The 18950-nt window shown below is 53.3% G+C and overlaps 1 protein-coding gene across 7 annotated transcripts in view; it reads left to right on the top strand.

Annotated features, from left to right (window-relative positions):
* Positions 1-18950, top strand: part of camk2g1 (calcium/calmodulin-dependent protein kinase (CaM kinase) II gamma 1) — a 44939-nt gene that overhangs the window by 7582 nt on the left and 18407 nt on the right. For all 7 annotated transcript variants that reach the window (XM_048986719.1, XM_048986717.1, XM_048986720.1 and 4 more), the window contains exons 3-9: positions 10722-10781; positions 12717-12771; positions 12878-12943; positions 16091-16163; positions 17249-17351; positions 18369-18452; positions 18553-18647. In XM_048986719.1, the coding sequence (XP_048842676.1) occupies positions 10722-10781; positions 12717-12771; positions 12878-12943; positions 16091-16163; positions 17249-17351; positions 18369-18452; positions 18553-18647 (536 nt within the window). The remainder of the gene's footprint in view (positions 1-10721; positions 10782-12716; positions 12772-12877; positions 12944-16090; positions 16164-17248; positions 17352-18368; positions 18453-18552; positions 18648-18950) is intronic.

Genomic DNA, 18950 nt, shown 5'->3' with positions numbered 1-18950 from the left:
TGAAATATAAATTATGAAATAAAGGAAATTGCCAAAATGGCAGAGTGCCCTGCATTGTGGGTAGTGGTGCGTGATGTGGCCAAAATGTCATATCATGATATTTTTGGTTAGAAATGATGTTCCGCCATATAGATCTCAAATTTTTTTTTATTTTTATACAAACCAACCGAACTAGAATGTATGAATTAATGTGAATTAACCATCTAACCACTTAATCAGCAATTCTATCTTCACGAGAAACACAAAATTATGGTATGCAAAATACCGAACATATAAAAGAAACTGACTCTTTATAGCAAAAGTATAACATTTTTGTTTGCATACCAAAGTTTCAAAAGTTTAATTACTTCCGAATGCGTGGAAGATGCTACTGCTGAGGACAATGTAGTCACACATGTATGCAGACACATATGAGATTATAGGAGATTATATATATATATATATATATATATATATATATATATATATATATATAATATATATATACACCCCTCACATTTTTGTAAATATTTTATTATATCTTTTCAAGAGACAACGCTAAAGATATGAAACTCTGATAGAATGTAAAGTAATCGGTTTACAGCTTGTATAATGGTGTAAAGTTGATGTCCCCTCAAAATAACTCAACACACAGCCATTAATGTCTGAACTGCTGGCAACAAAAGTGAGTACACCCCTAAATGAAAATGCCCAAATTGTGCCCAATTAGCCCTTTTCCCTTCCCGTTGTCATGTCACTCGTTAGTGTTACAAGGTCTCAGGTGTCCTTGGGGAGCAGGTGTGTTAAATTTGGTGTTATCGCTCTCACACTCTCATATTGGTCACTAGACGTTTAACATGGCACCTCATGGCAAAGAATTCTCTGATGATCTGAAAGAAAGACTTATTGCTCTACACAAAGATGGCCTAGGCTCTAAGAAGATTGCTAACACCCTGAAACTTAGCTGCAACACGGTGGCTAAGACCAGACAGCGGTTTAAAAGGACAGGTTCTACTCAGAACAGGCCCTGCCATGGTAGACCAAAGAAGTTGAGTGCACGTGCTCAGCGTCATGTCCAGAGGTTGGCTTTTGAAAATAGATGTGTGAGTGCTGCCAGCATTGCTGCAGAGGTTGAAGGGATGGGGAGCCAGCCTGTCAGTGCTCAAACCATACGCCGCACACTGCATCAAATTGGTCAGCATGGCTGTCGTCCCAGAAGAAAGCCTCTTCTAAAGTTGGTGCACAAGAAAGCCCGAAAACAGTTTGCTGAAGACAAGCAGACTAAGGACATGGAATACTGGAACCACATCCTGTGGTCTGATGAGACCAAGATAAACTTATTTGGTTCAGATGGTGTCAAGCGTGTGTGGCGGTGACCAGGTGAGGAGTACAAAGACAGATGTGTCTTGCCTACAGTCAAGCATGGTGGTGGGAGTGTCATGGTTTGGGGCTGCATGAGTGCTGCCGGCACTGGGGAACTACAGTTCATTGAGGGAACCATGAATGCCAACATGTACTGTGCCATACTGAAGAAGAGCATGATCCCCTGCCTTCGGAAACTGGGCCGTAGAGCAGTATTCCAACATGATAATGACCCCAAACACACTTCCAAGACAACCACTGCCTTGCTGAAGAAACTGAGGGAAAAGGTGCTGGACTGGCCAAGCATGTCTCCAGACCTAAACCCTATTGAGCATCTGTGGGGCATCCTCAAACGGAAGGTGGAGAAGCGCAAGGTGTCTAACATCCACCAGCTTCATGATGTGATCAAGGACGAGTGGAAGAGGATTCCCGTGGCAACCTGTGAAGCTCTAGTGAACTCCATGCCCAAGAGAGTTAAGGCAGTGCTGGAAAATAATGGTGGACACACAAAATATTGACACTGGGCACAATTTGGCCATTCTCATTTAGGGGTGTCCTCACTTTTGTTGCCAGCAGTTCAGACATTAATGGCTGTGTGTTGAGTTATTTTGAGGGGACATCAACTTTACACCATTATACAAGCTGTACACTGATTACTTTACATTCTATCAGAGTTTCATATCTTTAGCGTTGTCCCTTGAAAAGATACAATAAAATATTTACAAAAATGTGAGGGGTGTACTCACTTTTGTGAGATACTGTGTATATATAATATAAGGAATACAGACAGCACTGAGGTGTTACTTGTGTATGCTGAAGTTTGTATCGGTCTGTGTTTGCTCCCGTGCTCTTTGGTCTTCGAGTGTGCAGGCATTGCGTGACAGTCGCTTACCGGTTGGTTCCGTCAATATAATATACACCATTGACTGTGTTTGCTAAATGGCGGAATTATCGCTCTGTAATGGGAGAGCTGCATGTGAAACCCCCGATCTGCTTTGGGGGGAGCGTTTTTACACACAGGGGCTCGTCTTTGCCATGGGGGCTGACACAGCACACCAAGGAGAGCCCCAGTGAACCCGTAACTGTGATAAAGCACTGCACACTTCTCTGTGGTCTGGGGTCCTCACAGTCCCGGGGAACGTGCTGTAATGAGAAAACATGCCTAAGCCAGACTGATCCTGTGCCCGCCTGCCTCTGCTTGCCAGCCTCCCCAGCCTCCACCCCCCCCCCCCCCCCTCGACTCGAGCTTCCGGCATGCACCGTGCTTCCTTTGCATTTATATTCACAGTTTTTTTTTTTTTTTTTTTGGACAGGGATTTACTGTTGTAAACGGGGTGCAGTGACCCCCTCCAGTTCTGTAGTTCAGAGGTGATGCCGTGGCACGATATTCCCATGCAGTGGAAAGACGCAACTTTAATGGTAAATCCATCCTGGTATCGACTGGAGGATGGGATCGATGGGGAAGCAGGTGCTGCAGAAATGGACCCGTGACAAAGACTGCAGTTTAATATTCCAGACGGGGATTCCTGTCGTGCCGTCCGGTGAGGCCGGCTAATTACACATCTGGCCGTTTCAGAACCGCCGCACAGAGCAGGTAGATAATCCACATGATAATATTAACAGCCGTGCTCTTTCATACGTTTGCAAGCCGCCCCATGAAATCATCGCCCCCCAGTTTCGCCGGAGTCTTTCAAAGCATCATAAAGTTGGATTCTTCTTCACTTTTGTGCTGCACTACTCGAAGCCGTGAAGTTGGAGGGATTCCCGGCCTCCCCACTGGGGGCCGCTTCGCCTTTTTTTCCCTGTCAGCGCTGGGATTCATTATGCAGGACGCTCCTTATTAAATATTCACATCGGGGACTCTTCTTGCAGCAGCTGGCCGGGTCTGCGGTGCCTGCTGTCTCTGTCCGTACTCCATGCGTGCGTACTTCCACACCGCGGCCAGCCGGGTCTGCGGTGCCTGCTGTCTCTGTCCGTACTCCATGCCTGCGTACTTCCACACCGCGGCTGGCCGGGTCTGCAGTGCCTGCTGTCTCTGTCCGTACTCCATGCCTGCGTACTTCCACACCGCGGCCAGCCGGGTCTGCGGTGCCTGCTGTCTCTGTCCGTACTCCATGCCTGCGTACTTCCACACCGCGACTGGCCGGGTCTGCGGTGCCTGCTGTCTCGGTCCGTACTCCATGCCTGCGTACTTCCACACCGCGGCCGGCCGGGTCTGCAGTGCCTGCTGTCTCGGTCCGTACTCCATGCCTGCGTACTTCCACACCGCGGCCAGCCGGGTCTGCAGTGCCTGCTGTCTCTGTCCGTACTCCATGCCTGCGTACTTCCACACCGCGGCCAGCTGGGTCTGCGGTGCCTGCTGTCTCTGTCCGTACTCCATGCCTGCGTACTTCCACACCGCGGCTGGCCGGGTCTGCGGTGCCTGCTGTCTCGGTCCGTACTCCATGCCTGCGTACTTCCACACCGCGGCCGGCCGGGTCTGCAGTGCCTGCTGTCTCGGTCCGTACTCCATGCCTGCGTACTTCCACACCGCGGCCGGCCGGGTCTGCAGTGCCTGCTGTCTCGGTCCGTACTCCATGCCTGCGTACTTCCACACCGCGGCCGGCCGGGTCTGCGGTGCCTGCTGTCTCTGTCCGTACTCCATGCCTGCGTACTTTCATGCCGCGACTGGCCGGGTCTGCGGTGCCTGCTGTCTCTGTCCGTACTCCATGCCTGCGTACTTCCACGCTGCGGCCAGCCGGGTCTGCAGTGCCTGCTGTCTCTGTCCGTACTCCATGCCTGCGTACTTCCACTCCACGGCTGGCCGGGTCTGCGGTGCCTGCTGTCTCGGTCCGTACTCCATGCCTGCGTACTTCCACTCCGCGGCTGGCCGGGTCTGCGGTGCCTGCTGTCTCGGTCCGTACTTTATGCATGCGTACTTCCACGCCGTGGGAGATTCTAGCAGCGTAAGTCAAGATGCTGCTTAAGGGTGGTTGGCTGTGGGTTTGAGCCGCAGTAGGTGGCAGCGCCCCCTGCTGTGCTGTGTTCAGCTCTCTGCCTTCCTGTCATTCGTCTTCGTGTCTCTGTCATCTAGGACCTCACAGAGGAACACAGGCTGGCTTTGCAGAGTGGATGGGGCTGAGGCGGGGGGGTGGGGAGGCGGGGGGGGTGGGGGGGCTTCCTTTCAGCTGCCTAAGTGAGCAGGCGCCTTCAGAGAGTCCTTTGTTTGCTGCAGCTCTTCATTGCGCTGGTATCACGTGACTCCTCAGGGGTGTCGGGTGGGGGTTTTTGTGTGCGGGGGCCAGTCCTGCAGTACTGGCACTCGCCCCCTAAAATGCCTCGTCATCGCTCCTCAGCCCTCCTTCAGCGAAGTGCCGGGGGACTAGAAGGTGCGGTAAATGCCGTCACCCAGCACCACCTACAGGGATGGGGGGCTGTCTGGACACATGGTGGGGGTTACAGCTGAGGGAATGGCTCTGCAAACGAACGTGAAATTTTGTGAAAACAGGGAATCCTATTAAACAAAACAACTGACAATTTATTTTAGTCTTGTGTATGTTGTAAGTTTCTTGGCGACCCTGAATATTGGTGCCTGGTTCTAAGTCCTAATGCGTGACAGAAGACTGGGTCAGGTTGGTCAGTTCCCTTTTATTTCACTGTTTATTAAAATTGTGAATGTAAGACTCCATATTGAATCCATATTGGGTCTCAGTATGAATTATCTGTAGTAAGTTTCATTAGTGTCGTGGTTTTTTTGCAGAGCTATTTGGTGGACAGATTAATTTTCTTTCTGGGATGTTGAACTTCTTATCAAAGCTGGGTTTGGCTGGTTTGTTGTCTTCCTTCGGGCAGCCTTGTGCTCCGGGGCGCGGAGCGGGATGAACACGTGGGCCGGCGTCTGTCCAGGACCGTGTTCCCTCTCATGGAACAGAAACCTCTCCGAACAGGAAAGGGAGAAGTTACTGTGTTTGTAAGCTGTTTGGCATTCGGGTTCATCAAGCTGAGGACAGGCATTCAGTGTTTTTGCAGACATGATCCTTGGATGTGTGTGTGTTTTGTTTTTTGCTTGCTTAAGCATCTTTTGTTAAACATGCCTGCGAATCCTTCTCGGGTTACAGATGTCTAGGGAATGTCGTTTGCTCATTACGGGTAACGTAACTGAACGGCTCATATTTCATAATTTGCGATGACATCTTGTTTTCATCTTGTACTCTTCTTTGGAGAAGATGGTAAATAAATAAAAAATAAATAACAGCAGCTTTTTTTGAGAGTCCTTTGGCCGCTTTCCTGGCCGGCGGGGAGAGGCCCGAGCTACGTCTGCCCCACGCTGACATCCATCTGTAGCTGGCTGGCCTCAGTCTGGTGCCAGGAGCCGCCATGGTGGCCCTCGTCCCCCTCCCACACTAAGAGGGGCCGCCATGGCGGGCCCTCGTCCCCCTCCCGCCATGAGAGGAGCCGGCATGGTGGCCCTCGTCCCCCTCCCGCAATAAGAGGGGCCGCCATGGTGGCCCTCGCCCCCCTCCCACACTAAGAGGGGCCGCCATGGTGGCCCTCGTCCCCCTCCCGCCATGAGAGGAGCCGGCATGGTGGCCCTCGCCCCCCTCCCGCCATGAGAGGGGCCGGCATGGTGGCCCTCGCCTCCCTCCTGCCCTGAGAGGAGCCGGCATGGTGGCCCCGCCTGGTCTGTGCTTTTTTTCTGCCACCCCCTGGATGCCGTGCCCTGGGTATGCTCACGCTCTCGATGGACAGTTATGTCGGTCATGTGACAGCCTCAACTGCCCATATTTGGCCTGGCTGGCGGGGAAAACGGCTTAGGCCGCCATCACCTTGACTGCAGTTGTAGCCGGAGCAGAGTTGGGATAAATGTCTTTATGAAAGATCGTTCTTCGTGCTTGTTTGGTTGGTTGGTCGTGGGAGGCTGCGAAAAAGCCGGGCTTTTTGGGGGACCTGGTTTGCGCTGGCCCTTGAATTGTCTCCTTTAATAACCCAAAATGCTCCTCCGCCACTTGGACGCATCATGACATCGCCACTGGTCCCGCATGTGTGCTCTGCAGTGCCTGGCAGCCGGAGACTCACAACGCTGTCCTGTTATTTCAGTTTTCGTTGCTTTTTTACACCCTTCCGGGTTCCTGGTTCCATGTAGCCAGGTCTAGGCTAATTAAGGCCTAATTAAGGTTTCGAGACCCTTTTGAGGAGGTTCTGAAGGCGACCCTAACCCCTCAGTGGGGGGGGTGGGGTTTACATCACTTTCGTTTCTGTGTCCGCTGGCTGAGCTGGGAAAGAGCGTCGCTACAGCGTCAATGAATAATGCAGAAGTGCAGTGCTGTGAACCTCCGAACAGCATGTTTATTATTGAATAACCACTTAACTTTCTCATTGCCAGAGCCGCCTCACTGGCCGAACTGCTCTTACACATTGATTCTGGAAAATTCCCTTCTCTGGGCCCTCAGTCACACTCGTTTTTCCCACGTATGCACTCCATGCCACTATCATTCATTCATTAGCATGTTGTTCACATGCATTATTTTTACCCATAAGCTGGCTGCCTTCTAGCCTTCAGGGTTTGTTTTGAAATCTCTGTAATGCTTCAGAGCGTTGGGAGGGGCCGCCCGGGCGATTCCCCGGCCTGTGACCCACTCTCTCTTGGTGCCGTTGAACTGTATTCCTAGGTTTGGTCTGTTTTTACTTATTTGGCATTAATCCAACCTACAATTAAGGCTTGGTCAGCTAGACCCTAGAGCAGATGATAGTCTTACTCAGAGAGCCTGTGATTTGAACCAGCAACCTTGTGATCACAGGCAGAGCCGCATACCGCTGTTTAGTAAGCCGTTAAGCTCGTCTTGTAAGTTTCCAGACGCACATAAGAGTGGCCACACTGTAGCACTGCGTTACCACCCTTCTCAGGTGATGCTTTCTGATTGGCTGTCTCTGCTCAGCAGTTAGTTATTCTGCGTTCTGTTTACCTTGTAGGTCGGATGTTGGAGCTGGGAATGATGTCACACCTGAGTTAACCACATTCCAGTGCAATAAGTCAGAAAGCCAGTTAGCAATACCTGTTTCAAAAAGCAGAATTTCTCGCTTAGCCGGATAACACTTTACCTCAGTTTAAATTACCTTTATCATCGTTCTCTTGCATTTAGCCCAGACTACCTGACAAGTTATCTGGCTAATTAAGAAATGTTGTTCTCTGAAACAAGCCCGATAATTAACAAGCCCGGCCGCGTTGTGAAAGTACGGACCGAGACAGCAGTACTATACGATAATTCTTAGTCATTGTTAGCAATATCCGTTGATGACGATACATTATGCGATATTTTGCACGTAAAATAGACCGTAGCAACACGTGCACAGACAGTGGTTAGACAATCTGTGTGTACGACTGATTTAATGAGCCACGAATAAGACGTAAGTGCTAATAAACAGTATAAAACTCCAGCTTTGACTTCTGTTGACGATGGGTGCCGCCATCTTGGATTCTGAGCTGCAGTGGTTCCTCCGACTTTGAGGCAGGATTCCGACTGGAGGCCTTCCAGCTGGAATTTCCAACTTCCAGCATTAGCACTGTGCTCCACAATCCTCATGGCCTCCTTAACCTCGCTAGCTGGTCTAGTGTGAACTACAAAGTGTGAAAAAACTGACAGGGGGGGGCCGCCGTGCAGTGACTGTTGATGAATATTAAATATCGAAATATCATGAGTTAGGCCCTCAACTTTAAACCAAAAAAAGGTTAATTTTAACAATCACTCCATTGGACCCACAGGTATTTCCTAACCCATCCACGTTACCCAGAATCCATCAGCCCCTGTGTGCATGGCAGTGTCCATGGTGTCAAGGTACTGCTGAGAGGTAACCCCTAATGTGCATGTAATATAAGCACCTAAAGCATCGAGTAACTTAGTTATTGTTAATTAATGAGTAACCTACAGAACTTAGGGTGAGCTCATTAGTCCTTAACAGATGGTTTTATATTATGCTTGGGTTTGTAAGTCTTAGCAATTAGCTGCTGTTTGCATCCTGGTCCCCCACTCCATCTCACCACAAAACTCACCCGGCCACATGGGGCAGCTCGAGGGGCAGGCGGTGCAGGTGGACGGCTCGGGACGTGCTCGCCCCAAGCGAGGGCGTCTTTGTGAAGCGAGCAGGAGGATGTTGACCAGAGGGTAGCAGGAGGAAGGAGCCTCTCGCAGGGAAGGGTCTGTACACCACATCAGTAGAAGAAGAGGGGAGTCTCTCAGTCCCACTTGCTGAAGTCCTGATTTGTAGGCCGGGTGTCTTTCAGGGGCTTAAACCAAGACCATTGTAGGATGTGCTGTGCAAATTCCATTAATGCACTGGAAAGATGGGGGGAGACTGTGGGAACCACAACTTGTAGCCACCAGTAATGGGGCTATTCAAGCTTCATACCACCCTCAGTGCCCTCCCTGATTGTGGCACTCAGGGTTGACCTGAGGATGCTGTCAGGTCTTAGTTAGTGTAGAAGGCGGGGCTTAGCGATGATGCTGCCTGCTAATGGACATGCTGTCAGGTCTTAGTGTAGAGGGCGGGGCTTAGCGATGATGCTGCCTGCTAATGGACATGCTGTCAGGTCTTAGTGTAGAGGGCGGGGCTTAGCGATGATGCTGCCTGCTAATGGACATGCTGTCAGGTCTTAGTGTAGAGGGCGGGGTTTAGCGATGATGCTGCCTGCTAATGGACATGCTGTCAGGTCTTAGTGTAGAAGGCGGGGCTTAGCGATGATGCTGCCTGCTAATGGACATGCAGTCAGGTCTTAGTTAGTGTAGAGGGTGGGGCTTAGCGATGATGCTGCCTGCTAATGTACATGCTGTCAGCTCTTAGTGTAGAGGGTGGGGCTTAGTGATGATGCTGCCTGCTAATGTACATGCTGTCAGCTCTTAGTGTAGAGGGTGGGGCTTAGTGATGATGCTGCCTGCTAATGTACATGCTGTCAGCTCTTAGTTAGTGTAGAGGGCTACTGGACATGCTGTCAGGTCTGGGTGCGTGGAAGGGGGGGCTTAGCGAGGATGCTGCCTGCTATTGGACATGCTGTCAAGTCTGGGTGAGTGTAGAGGGTGGGGCTTAGCGAGGATGCTGCCTGCTATTGGACATGCTGTCAAGTCTGGGTGAGTGTAGAGGGTGGGGCTTAGCGAGGATGCTGCCTGCTATTGGGCAGTGGTGAATCCTACCTCAGCTTGCCACACCCCCAATTCCCTTTATAAGAGGTGGATGGATTAGGAAGCGAATCAAGGAGCTATCACAGTGAGTGCTGTGTTTTACAGCAGCTGGTGGGGGAGGAGGAATTTGTGAGCTTTTTGCTTGATTAAAATGTCAACAGTGGCTGCTTTCTGCTTTGGAACGGCCCAGAAACTCAGCCGTGTGTGTATGGGGCCTGAAGGAGTCCCGAGTCCCGCGCCCGAGTCCCGCGCCCGAGTCCCGCGCCCGAGTCCCGCGCTGCACCGGCATCATTCTGCTTCGAGTCAGACTTTCGAGAGAAGAGCCACTTAAAGGATATTTTATCCTAGTCATTTGAAGCTGCTCACCGGAAAACATGCAGCACCCCCCCCCCCCACTGTCCTATGTACCATTAACCCCAGCATGAAGGCATCGGGAGTTTTTCTTCTGGCTGGTTCTCGATCTGGCGCCTCACCGCCCCTCAGAAACGCCAGCAGGGCCTGAGATCTTTTCCCCATGTTCCAGCTGTGCAGCTGTTTGGTTTGGGTTTGTTTGTTTGTTTTTGTCTTAAACGGGGCTCCGAAAATACATTAAATAATTCCCAAGCACCCCTGTGCCCGAATTAAATTGCCGGCTCCTTTTCTGAGCGGGACAGATTTATCTCCTGGCCGGGCAGCTAGGCCTTGCCTGTGCAGAGTCACTTCATTAAAATAATATGCATGAATAATGTATGAAGGCCAGTTTCCCCTTAGGTACTTTCTAAGATGTTTATCAGGTTTTTTTCGTAAAACTTTGACTTTTCCCAGCTCGGGCTCCGCCTTCGTTATGAGCGTGGACTGCTGTGTCGTAGGCTAATCGACGTGCCCTGGGTGCCGACAGAAGCCCATTATGTCGCTGACTCTCTGGGTGCGTCGCTGACTCTCTGGGTGCGTCGCTGACTCTCTGGGTGCGTCGCTGACTCTCTGGGTGCGTCGCTGACTCTCTGTTCTTCGCCATGTCCCTAAATGGAGGTTGTGCAGCTCCCAGTGGCCCGGCCCAGCCTGGCCCAGATGGTGCTCTGTGTCCTCAGTCAGGCAGGTGGCCAAGCCCGGCTCCTCCCGCGTCTTTGGAGTGCCGAGACGAGGCCCCCCTGGGAACCAGCGGGCAGCGACTGCTACTCCGTCTCCCTTTTTCCCTCCCCCTCTCCTCTCCCTCCGTCTGCCTTCATTCCTCTCTCTCTCCTCACCCCTCAGATCATCAGAAACTGGAGCGTGAGGCGCGGATCTGCCGGCTGCTCAAGCATCCCAACATCGGTGAGTATTGTGGCCCGGCAGGCCGAGCGCCTCCTGCAGGCCGAGCGCCTCCTGCAGGCCGAGCGCCTCCGGCAGGCCGAGCGCCTCCTGCAGGCCGAGCGCCTCCGGCAGGCCGAGCGCCTCCTGCAGGCCGAGCGCCTCCTGCAGGCCGAGCGCCTCCTGCAGGCCGAGCTCTGCGGGATCGTCTTCCCTCACTTGGCTGTATTGTCCCCTGTTTGGCTCTTAAATAGAGGGACCGTCAGCTGAGCGTGTGTTGTTGGGGGGGGGGTACTTTCACCCCGTAGTGGCTTTCTGGTGCAAGACTGTTCTGCTCTCACCTTCCCCAGTCTTCTCCTCTGATTTTCATGCCTGTCTCCCAGACCCCCCCCCCGGCGCCCTTCCCTCTGTCTGTCTCACTTTCTCTTCACACATTCCACTTTCTGTGTCCCAGATTGTTCTCTCTGGAAAGGTATCCTCCCCATTCCTCCCCATTCCTCTCCATCCCTCTCCATTCCTCTCCATTCCTCTCCATTCCTCTCCATTCCTCTCCATTCCTCCCCATTCCTCCCCATTCCTCTCCATTCCTCCCCATTCCTCCCCATCCCTCCCCATCCCTCCCCATTCCTCCCCATCCCTCCCCATCCCTCCCCATTCCTCCCCATTCCTCCCCATTCCTCCCCATCCCTCCCCATCCCTCCCCATTCCTCCCCATTCCTCCCCATCCCTCCCCATTCCTCTCCATCCCTCCCCATTCCTCTCCATCCCTCTCCATTCCTCTCCATTCCTCCCCATCCCTCCCCATCCCTCCCCATCCCTCCCCATCCCTCCCCATTCCTCCCCATTCCTCCCCATCCCTCCCCATTCCTCCCCATCCCTCCCCATCCCTCCCCATTCCTCCCCATCCCTCCCCATCCCTCCCCATCCCTCCCCATCCCTCCCCATTCCTCCCCATCCCTCCCCATCCCTCCCCATCCCTCCCCATCCCTCCCCATTCCTCCCCATCCCTCCCCATTCCTCCCCATTCCTCCCCATCCCTCCCCATTCCTCCCCATCCCTCCCCATCCCTCCCCATCCCTCCCCATTCCTCCCCATCCCTCCCCATCCCTCCCCATTCCTCCCCATTCCTCTCCATCCCTCCCCATTCCTCTCCATTCCTCTCCATTCCTCTCCATTCCTCCCCATTCCTCCCCATTCCTCCCCATTCCTCTCCATTCCTCCCCATCCCTCCCCATCCCTCCCCATCCCTCCCCATCCCTCCCCATTCCTCCCCATCCCTCCCCATCCCTCCCCATCCCTCCCCATTCCTCCCCATCCCTCCCCATCCCTCCCCATTCCTCTCCATCCCTCCCCATTCCTCCCCATCCCTCCCCATTCCTCCCCATTCCTCCCCATCCCTCCCCATTCCTCCCCATCCCTCCCCATCCCTCCCCATCCCTCCCCATTCCTCCCCATCCCTCCCCATCCCTCCCCATCCCTCCCCATTCCTCTCCATCCCTCCCCATTCCTCTCCATCCCTCCCCATCCCTCCCCATCCCTCCCCATTCCTCCCCATTCCTCCCCATTCCTTCCTCCTTCTCCCTCTTTCCTGTCTCTCCCCTCACATTCCCCCTCCAAGGGAAAACTTGTCGTGTTTTTTTTCTTTTCCTCTTTTTAAAACTCTGACCTCCTCCTCTCCTCTTCTTCGTCCATTTCACCCTTGGGCCTTTCTGCTCCGCCTGCTCTGGTGTGGAATTTGGCCAACAGCGCCCCCAGCTGGCCCACATGGCACTGGCGGTCCGTAGAGTCAGGACTTCTAATCTCCGGATGTTGGAAGCTCCTTGGTTGCTGCTCGCTTGGTTTTTGGAATTTTAATTCTGATTAGAGTCTTCGCAGTACCATGTCACCTCAGGGGTTTGCACATGGCAAAGGTCAAAGGTCACCCTGTGTATCTCTCTTTGTCCTGCCCCCCCCTCACAGTCAGACTCCATGACAGTATCGCTGAAGAAGGCTTTCACTATCTCGTCTTTGACCTGTAAGTACCCCCCATCCCCGCTTCTTAGCCGGGCTGTGGTCAGCCGGCATGCGTGACCGTCGTGTACTGACTGCACCAAAACGTGATGGACTTCGCCTGTCTTTAGTGTCACTGGCGGTGAGCTGTTTGAGGACATCGTGGCCCGAGAGTACTACAGCGAAGCTGATGCCAGGTACGGACCCCCCCCCCCCTTCCTCCCGCCGCCACTGGGACTTCACGGCGGTAACCTGGCGGCCTTCGGACATTCGCACACACATCCGTGTGCATGCATGTATACACACATGTACACGCATGCAGACACACATCTACATGCATGCATGCTGCTAAACATGGTTTGCCTACAGCAGCCATGCACACACAGAACACTGACACATACACACAGAACACTGACACATACACACAGAACACTGACACATACACACAGAACACTGACACGCACTCACACACAACACTGACACACACACGCACTCACACACAGAACACTGACACACACAGAGAACACTGACACACACACAGTCACACACACAGAACCCTGACGCACACACACACAGACAGAACACTGACACACACAGACAGAACACTGACACACACACAGACAGAACACTGACACACACGTTTCTGTGGGGAAAACTCTAATCCCAACCTGAAGACCGTAATCCTTACCCAGCCCTGACCTTAACCATAAGTAACCAAACAAAATACGAAATTTTTTGTTTTTTGATGGTATTCATCTGTGGGGACCTGAAAAATGCCACGTACAATGTCAAAATAACACCACAGTGTAATATAAACATAATTCACATGCACAACAGGCACACATGCACAACAGGCACACATGCACAACAGGCACACATGCACAACAGGCACACATGCACAACAGGCACACATGCACAACAGGCACACATGCACAACAGGCACACATGCACAACAGGCACACGCACGCACGACGGCCACGCACGCACGACGGCCACAAACGCTCACGCACGCACGACGGCCACAAACGCTCACGCACGCACGACGGCCACAAACGCTCACGCACGCACGACGGCCACAAACGCTCACGCACGCACGACGCTCCCACAAACGCTCACGCACGCACGACGCTCCCACAAACGCTCACGCACGCACGACGCTCCCACAAACGCTCACGCACGCACGACGCTCCCACAAACGCTCACGCACGCACGACGCTCCCACAAACGCTCACGCACGCACGACGCTCCCACAAACGCTCACGCACGCACGACGCTCCCACAAACGCTCACGCACGCACGACGCTCCCACAAACGCTCACGCACGCACGACGCTCCCACAAACGCTCACGCACGCACGACGCTCCCACAAACGCTCACGCACGCACGACGCTCCCACAAACGCTCACGCACGCACGACGCTCCCACAAACGCTCACGCACGCACGACGCTCCCACAAACGCTCACGCACGCACGACGCTCCCACAAACGCTCACGCACGCACGACGCTCCCACAAACGCTCACGCACGCACGACGCTCCCACAAACGCTCACGCACGCACGACGCTCCCACAAACGCTCACGCACGCACGACGCTCCCACAAACGCTCACGCACGCACGACGCTCCCACAAACGCTCACGCACGCACGACGCTCCCACAAACGCTCACGCACGCACGACGCTCCCACAAACGCTCACGCACGCACGACGCTCCCACAAACGCTCACGCACGCACGACGCTCCCACAAACGCTCACGCACGCACGACGCTCCCACAAACGCTCACGCACGCACGACGCTCCCACAAACGCTCACGCACGCACGACGCTCCCACAAACGCTCACGCACGCACGACGCTCCCACAAACGCTCACGCACGCACGACGCTCCCACAAACGCTCACGCACGCACGACGCTCCCACAAACGCTCACGCACGCACGACGCTCCCACAAACGCTCACGCACGCACAACGCTCACGCACGCACGACGCCCACAAACGCTCACGCACGCACGACGCCCACAAACGCTCACGCCCACAAACGCTCACGCACGCACGACGCCCACAAACGCTCACGCACGCACGACGCCCACAAACGCTCACGCACGCACGACGCCCACAAACGCTCACGCACGCACGACACCCACAGACACGTGCGCACAGCGCCCCAGGACCTGGCTCACAGCGAGGGACAGCAAAGCTGCACAGAAGCAGGTCAGCTCTGAGTGTCACTTCCTGCATTAGAGACCTTCTCAGGAGACGGCAGGCACTGCGCTAATGCAGCATAACAGCTGGCGAAGGAGAACTGGGAGGCCACAGACGGACCTGAATAAGAAGCCGCCCTGGGCGGGGCCTGCAGCAGGGTCGGCGAGGGGGGGGTGCAGGACTAAGACTTTGCTCTGTGCTGAGCGGCTTGTAGCTACCGTTTCCTCAATTTTGAGTCCTTGCAACAATTTTGGCAATAAGGGCGATCAGTCAGCCGGGGCTGCCTTTCTGGACGTGTCCTAACTGGTCTGATAAACGGGGGGGGTGGGGGGGCACTCCAGTGCGAAACATTAAGGCCGCCGGCCTGGGAGGGAGGGAGAGCCTGCTGTCCCAGGCCGAGCACGATGCCACTGGAATGGAAGGCCAGGCTCTGACCTGGCCAAATTTGGACACAATAAATACTATTCTCCTCGTTCCTGACAGGGAACATACGGGGCTATATTTAAGTTGCAGTTTTTCCCCTGGTTGCGGCCCCGCCCTCCCCCGTTCGTCCTCTATTCCTCTCACCCTGTCATTATTCACCGAGCCCCCCCCCCCCCCCCAGCCTCCTGCGTCCCGGTCTGCCCAGACTGAATGAGGCTGTCATGTTCTTCACGCAGTGGGGTGGTTGCTGTCCTTTTTATTTATTTGTTAATGTGGCTTTTAAAAAGGGGAGCGAGAACATGGCCCCCTTCCTTACCGTCGTCCTGAGAGCCTCAGCGGCCCCCTCCCCCATCGCCCCATTCCAGCGTCCCGTGACGTAGCCAAGGCACATTCAGGACGTGATTGTATAAATCACCAGCCAACGGTGGGCCGTGCGTGGCCGGGGGGGGGGGCCACAGCGCTGTGTGCAGCCGTCTGCCCCGAGGTCCTTTGCGAGGGCGGGGGCGAACTTGTCCGAGGTCTGGCGACATGGAGCACGGCTTCAGGGCGGGTTTGTTTGAAGCCAGTGAGGTCGTGACCCTGGGGAGTACAGGGAGCCCATGGCAGGTGGTAGATATGCTAGCCAGCTGGGGGGGGCGACGTTTACTGCCGTTCATTTGAAAAATCAGTACCTGCTGTGGCTACGAGTTAACAGTAGATCTCCTCCTGTCCCCCTGCGCAGCCAGTGCATCAGTCAGATTCTGGAGAGCGTCAATCACATCCACCAGCATGACATCGTGCACAGGGACCTCAAGGTGAGCATCTGTCGCCAAGACAACCTCAGATCTCCATGGCAATGATGCTGCGTCATAATTTTCTGGCTCCTTCACTGGGGACTTGATTGCTTTCTGATTCTGGGCCTGCGTGCCTCTGAGTGCGTGTGTCAGTGTACGTGCGTTTCTCTGCCTCTACTGTCTCTCTGGTGTCCCGCCATACAGACGAAACAAACTGGCACTGGGGCACTCTGTGTCCTCTTCTTCTGTTCAGCCAGTCATGCTGTGCAGGTCATTCTCAAAGTTGTCTTAATGGACTGCGGTGCCCTCTAGTGTATGTTATCTGAACAACAAGGCTGTGACCCTCATTCTGAAGAGGGTGTTTGCCAGTGATTCTGTCTGCCAGTCACCCGTCTCTGGTCTCTGTCCCAATGTTAAGGTGTTACCTTCCTGGATTGGCCTGTAACGCAGTGCAAAGTCTAGGGCGGTTAACTGTCTGTATCTGTAATGAAACATCCAAAATGAGAAGTCTGGAAATGACCAGTCAGAGAGAGCAACTGAGAAATGGAATTAATTTCTGAAACATGAAAGGCTGTCGACACAGGGTGCTGGTTAGAGGCGTGTAACGCCCCTGTGCTCAGTGCTGAGATGGTCGGCTGCGGCGCTGCCCCATGTGCACGTCGCCCTCAGCAAGGACAGGGATCTTTGCCCCCTGAGAAAATGTCAGCCTGCCCCCCACCTCTCCCTACCACCACCCTGTTACGTATTCCAGAGCCACTTAATCTGCCAGGGTGTCCACGCCCCTACTCTGCACCCCTGGTGGTGGTGGGGATGAGGACGATGGTGATGATGACTGTGATGATGATAGTGGTGATATAGGTGGCGATGATTGTGATGATGATGATGATAGTGGTGATGTAGGTGGCGATGATTGTCATGTAGGTGGCGATGATTGTGATGATGGTGATGATGGTGATGATGATGGTGGTGATATAGGTGGTGTTACAATGTCATGGAGCTGCTGAGGGCTGTTAGTGTGCTACTTGTGATTTGTGTGGAACAAAAGCAACAGCTTGTTTCTGACTCCCCCCCCCCCCCCCCCCCCCACCCCCGTATCGCCACCCCAGCCAGAGAATTTACTCCTGGCCAGTAAGATGAAGGGAGCCGCAGTGAAGCTGGCGGACTTCGGCCTGGCAATCGAGGTGCAGGGGGATCAGCAGGCGTGGTTTGGTGAGTAACCACACACACACACACACACACACACACACACACACACACACACACACACACACACTGGTTTGTATTATATCTTTAAGGGGACTCCCCATTCATTTCTACGGGGGAAACTCTAATCACAACATGACAACCCTAACCCCCACCCAGCCCTAACCTTAACCCCCACCCAGCCCTAACCCTAACCATAAGTAACCAAACGCAATACAAGACTTTTGGCATTTTTACTTTTTTGATTGTATTCACAAATCTTTGTGGGGACTTGAAAAATAACAGGTTATCATCAAATTGTGGGGAACACTTGGTCCCCCATAGTATAACCTAAACATAATCACACACACATGCACACACAAACACACACTCACACTCTCTCTCTCACAAACTCACACTCTCTCACACACACACACACAGACACTCACACTCTCTCTCACACACACACACAGACACTCACACACACTCACACTCTCTCACACACACTCACACACACACTCACACTCTCTCACACAAACACTCACACTCTCTCACACAAACACTCACACACACACTCACACTCTCTCACACACACACACACACACACACACACACACACACACACACACACACCCTGGTTCCTCTCTCTTCGCCCTGTACTCAGCACACAGTTGATGTTGCACGGTTTCTTACATGCTTTTCTGTATGTTCAGTTGAAGTAGGAAATGACCTCGGCTGGATGCTGCCTTTGACACTTTATAACATCTGTTTTGAGTCTCGTTACTCGTTAATGGCAGCGAAGCGCTCTGCTTGTGAGCACGGGACTCTTACTCTTATTCCCCTGCTCTTAAGCCCTTCTCTAGGTGCCTGCGTAGAACCGGACCCCTCTCTCCTCCCCGTTTTTTTCGAGCTTTCGTTACCGCTGCAAAGCGCCATCTTTGTTTTAACCTCAGCTTCTTATTCAGATGCTTGTTCCCCCAACACCCTTCACTGATGTTTCCTGTAGTCTCTGCGGTTACGTTAATCTCACTTCTCCCCCCGCAGGTTTTGCAGGCACTCCTGGTTACCTCTCTCCAGAGGTCCTCAGGAAGGACCCATATGGCAAGCCTGTCGATATCTGGGCCTGTGGTGAGTCCTCCAGCCTAGTTGATATGCATCTCAGCATGCCATGGGGGGGAGGCAGAATTTAATGCTAGCCACTCACTGCCCTCCTGCCCCCTCTTTATAGGTGTGATCCTTTATATCCTGCTTGTGGGATATCCCCCTTTCTGGGATGAAGACCAACATAAACTCTACCAGCAGATCAAAGCGGGTGCTTACGATGTGAGTATTCCTCTCTGCTGATCGCGAATTTGGCAAACGCTGAGGGCACCATTAGGAGTACCTCCTGTATTCTGCACAGAGTAATGCAGAGATTATGTGCATGAATACATCCCAGAAGGTAGGTGGCGCTGTCTTTACAGATTTGGAACATTGTAGACGAGTGGAATGTCACAGACAAGGGGTTTTATATTTTCAGATGTTATGATGTACTACTGACTCAGCCACTTGTGTATATATTTATATATATTTCAGTTTTTATGCATTAAGTAAAATAAATCGCCTTTTTTGAAATCTATGCACAGA

This window comes from Brienomyrus brachyistius, chromosome 20 (assembly GCF_023856365.1).
Source record: "Brienomyrus brachyistius isolate T26 chromosome 20, BBRACH_0.4, whole genome shotgun sequence".
In the NCBI taxonomy this organism is placed as follows: Eukaryota; Metazoa; Chordata; class Actinopteri; order Osteoglossiformes; family Mormyridae; genus Brienomyrus; species Brienomyrus brachyistius.
Note: the sequence above shows the minus strand (reverse complement) of the source record. Positions and strands in the feature narration are given on the sequence as shown.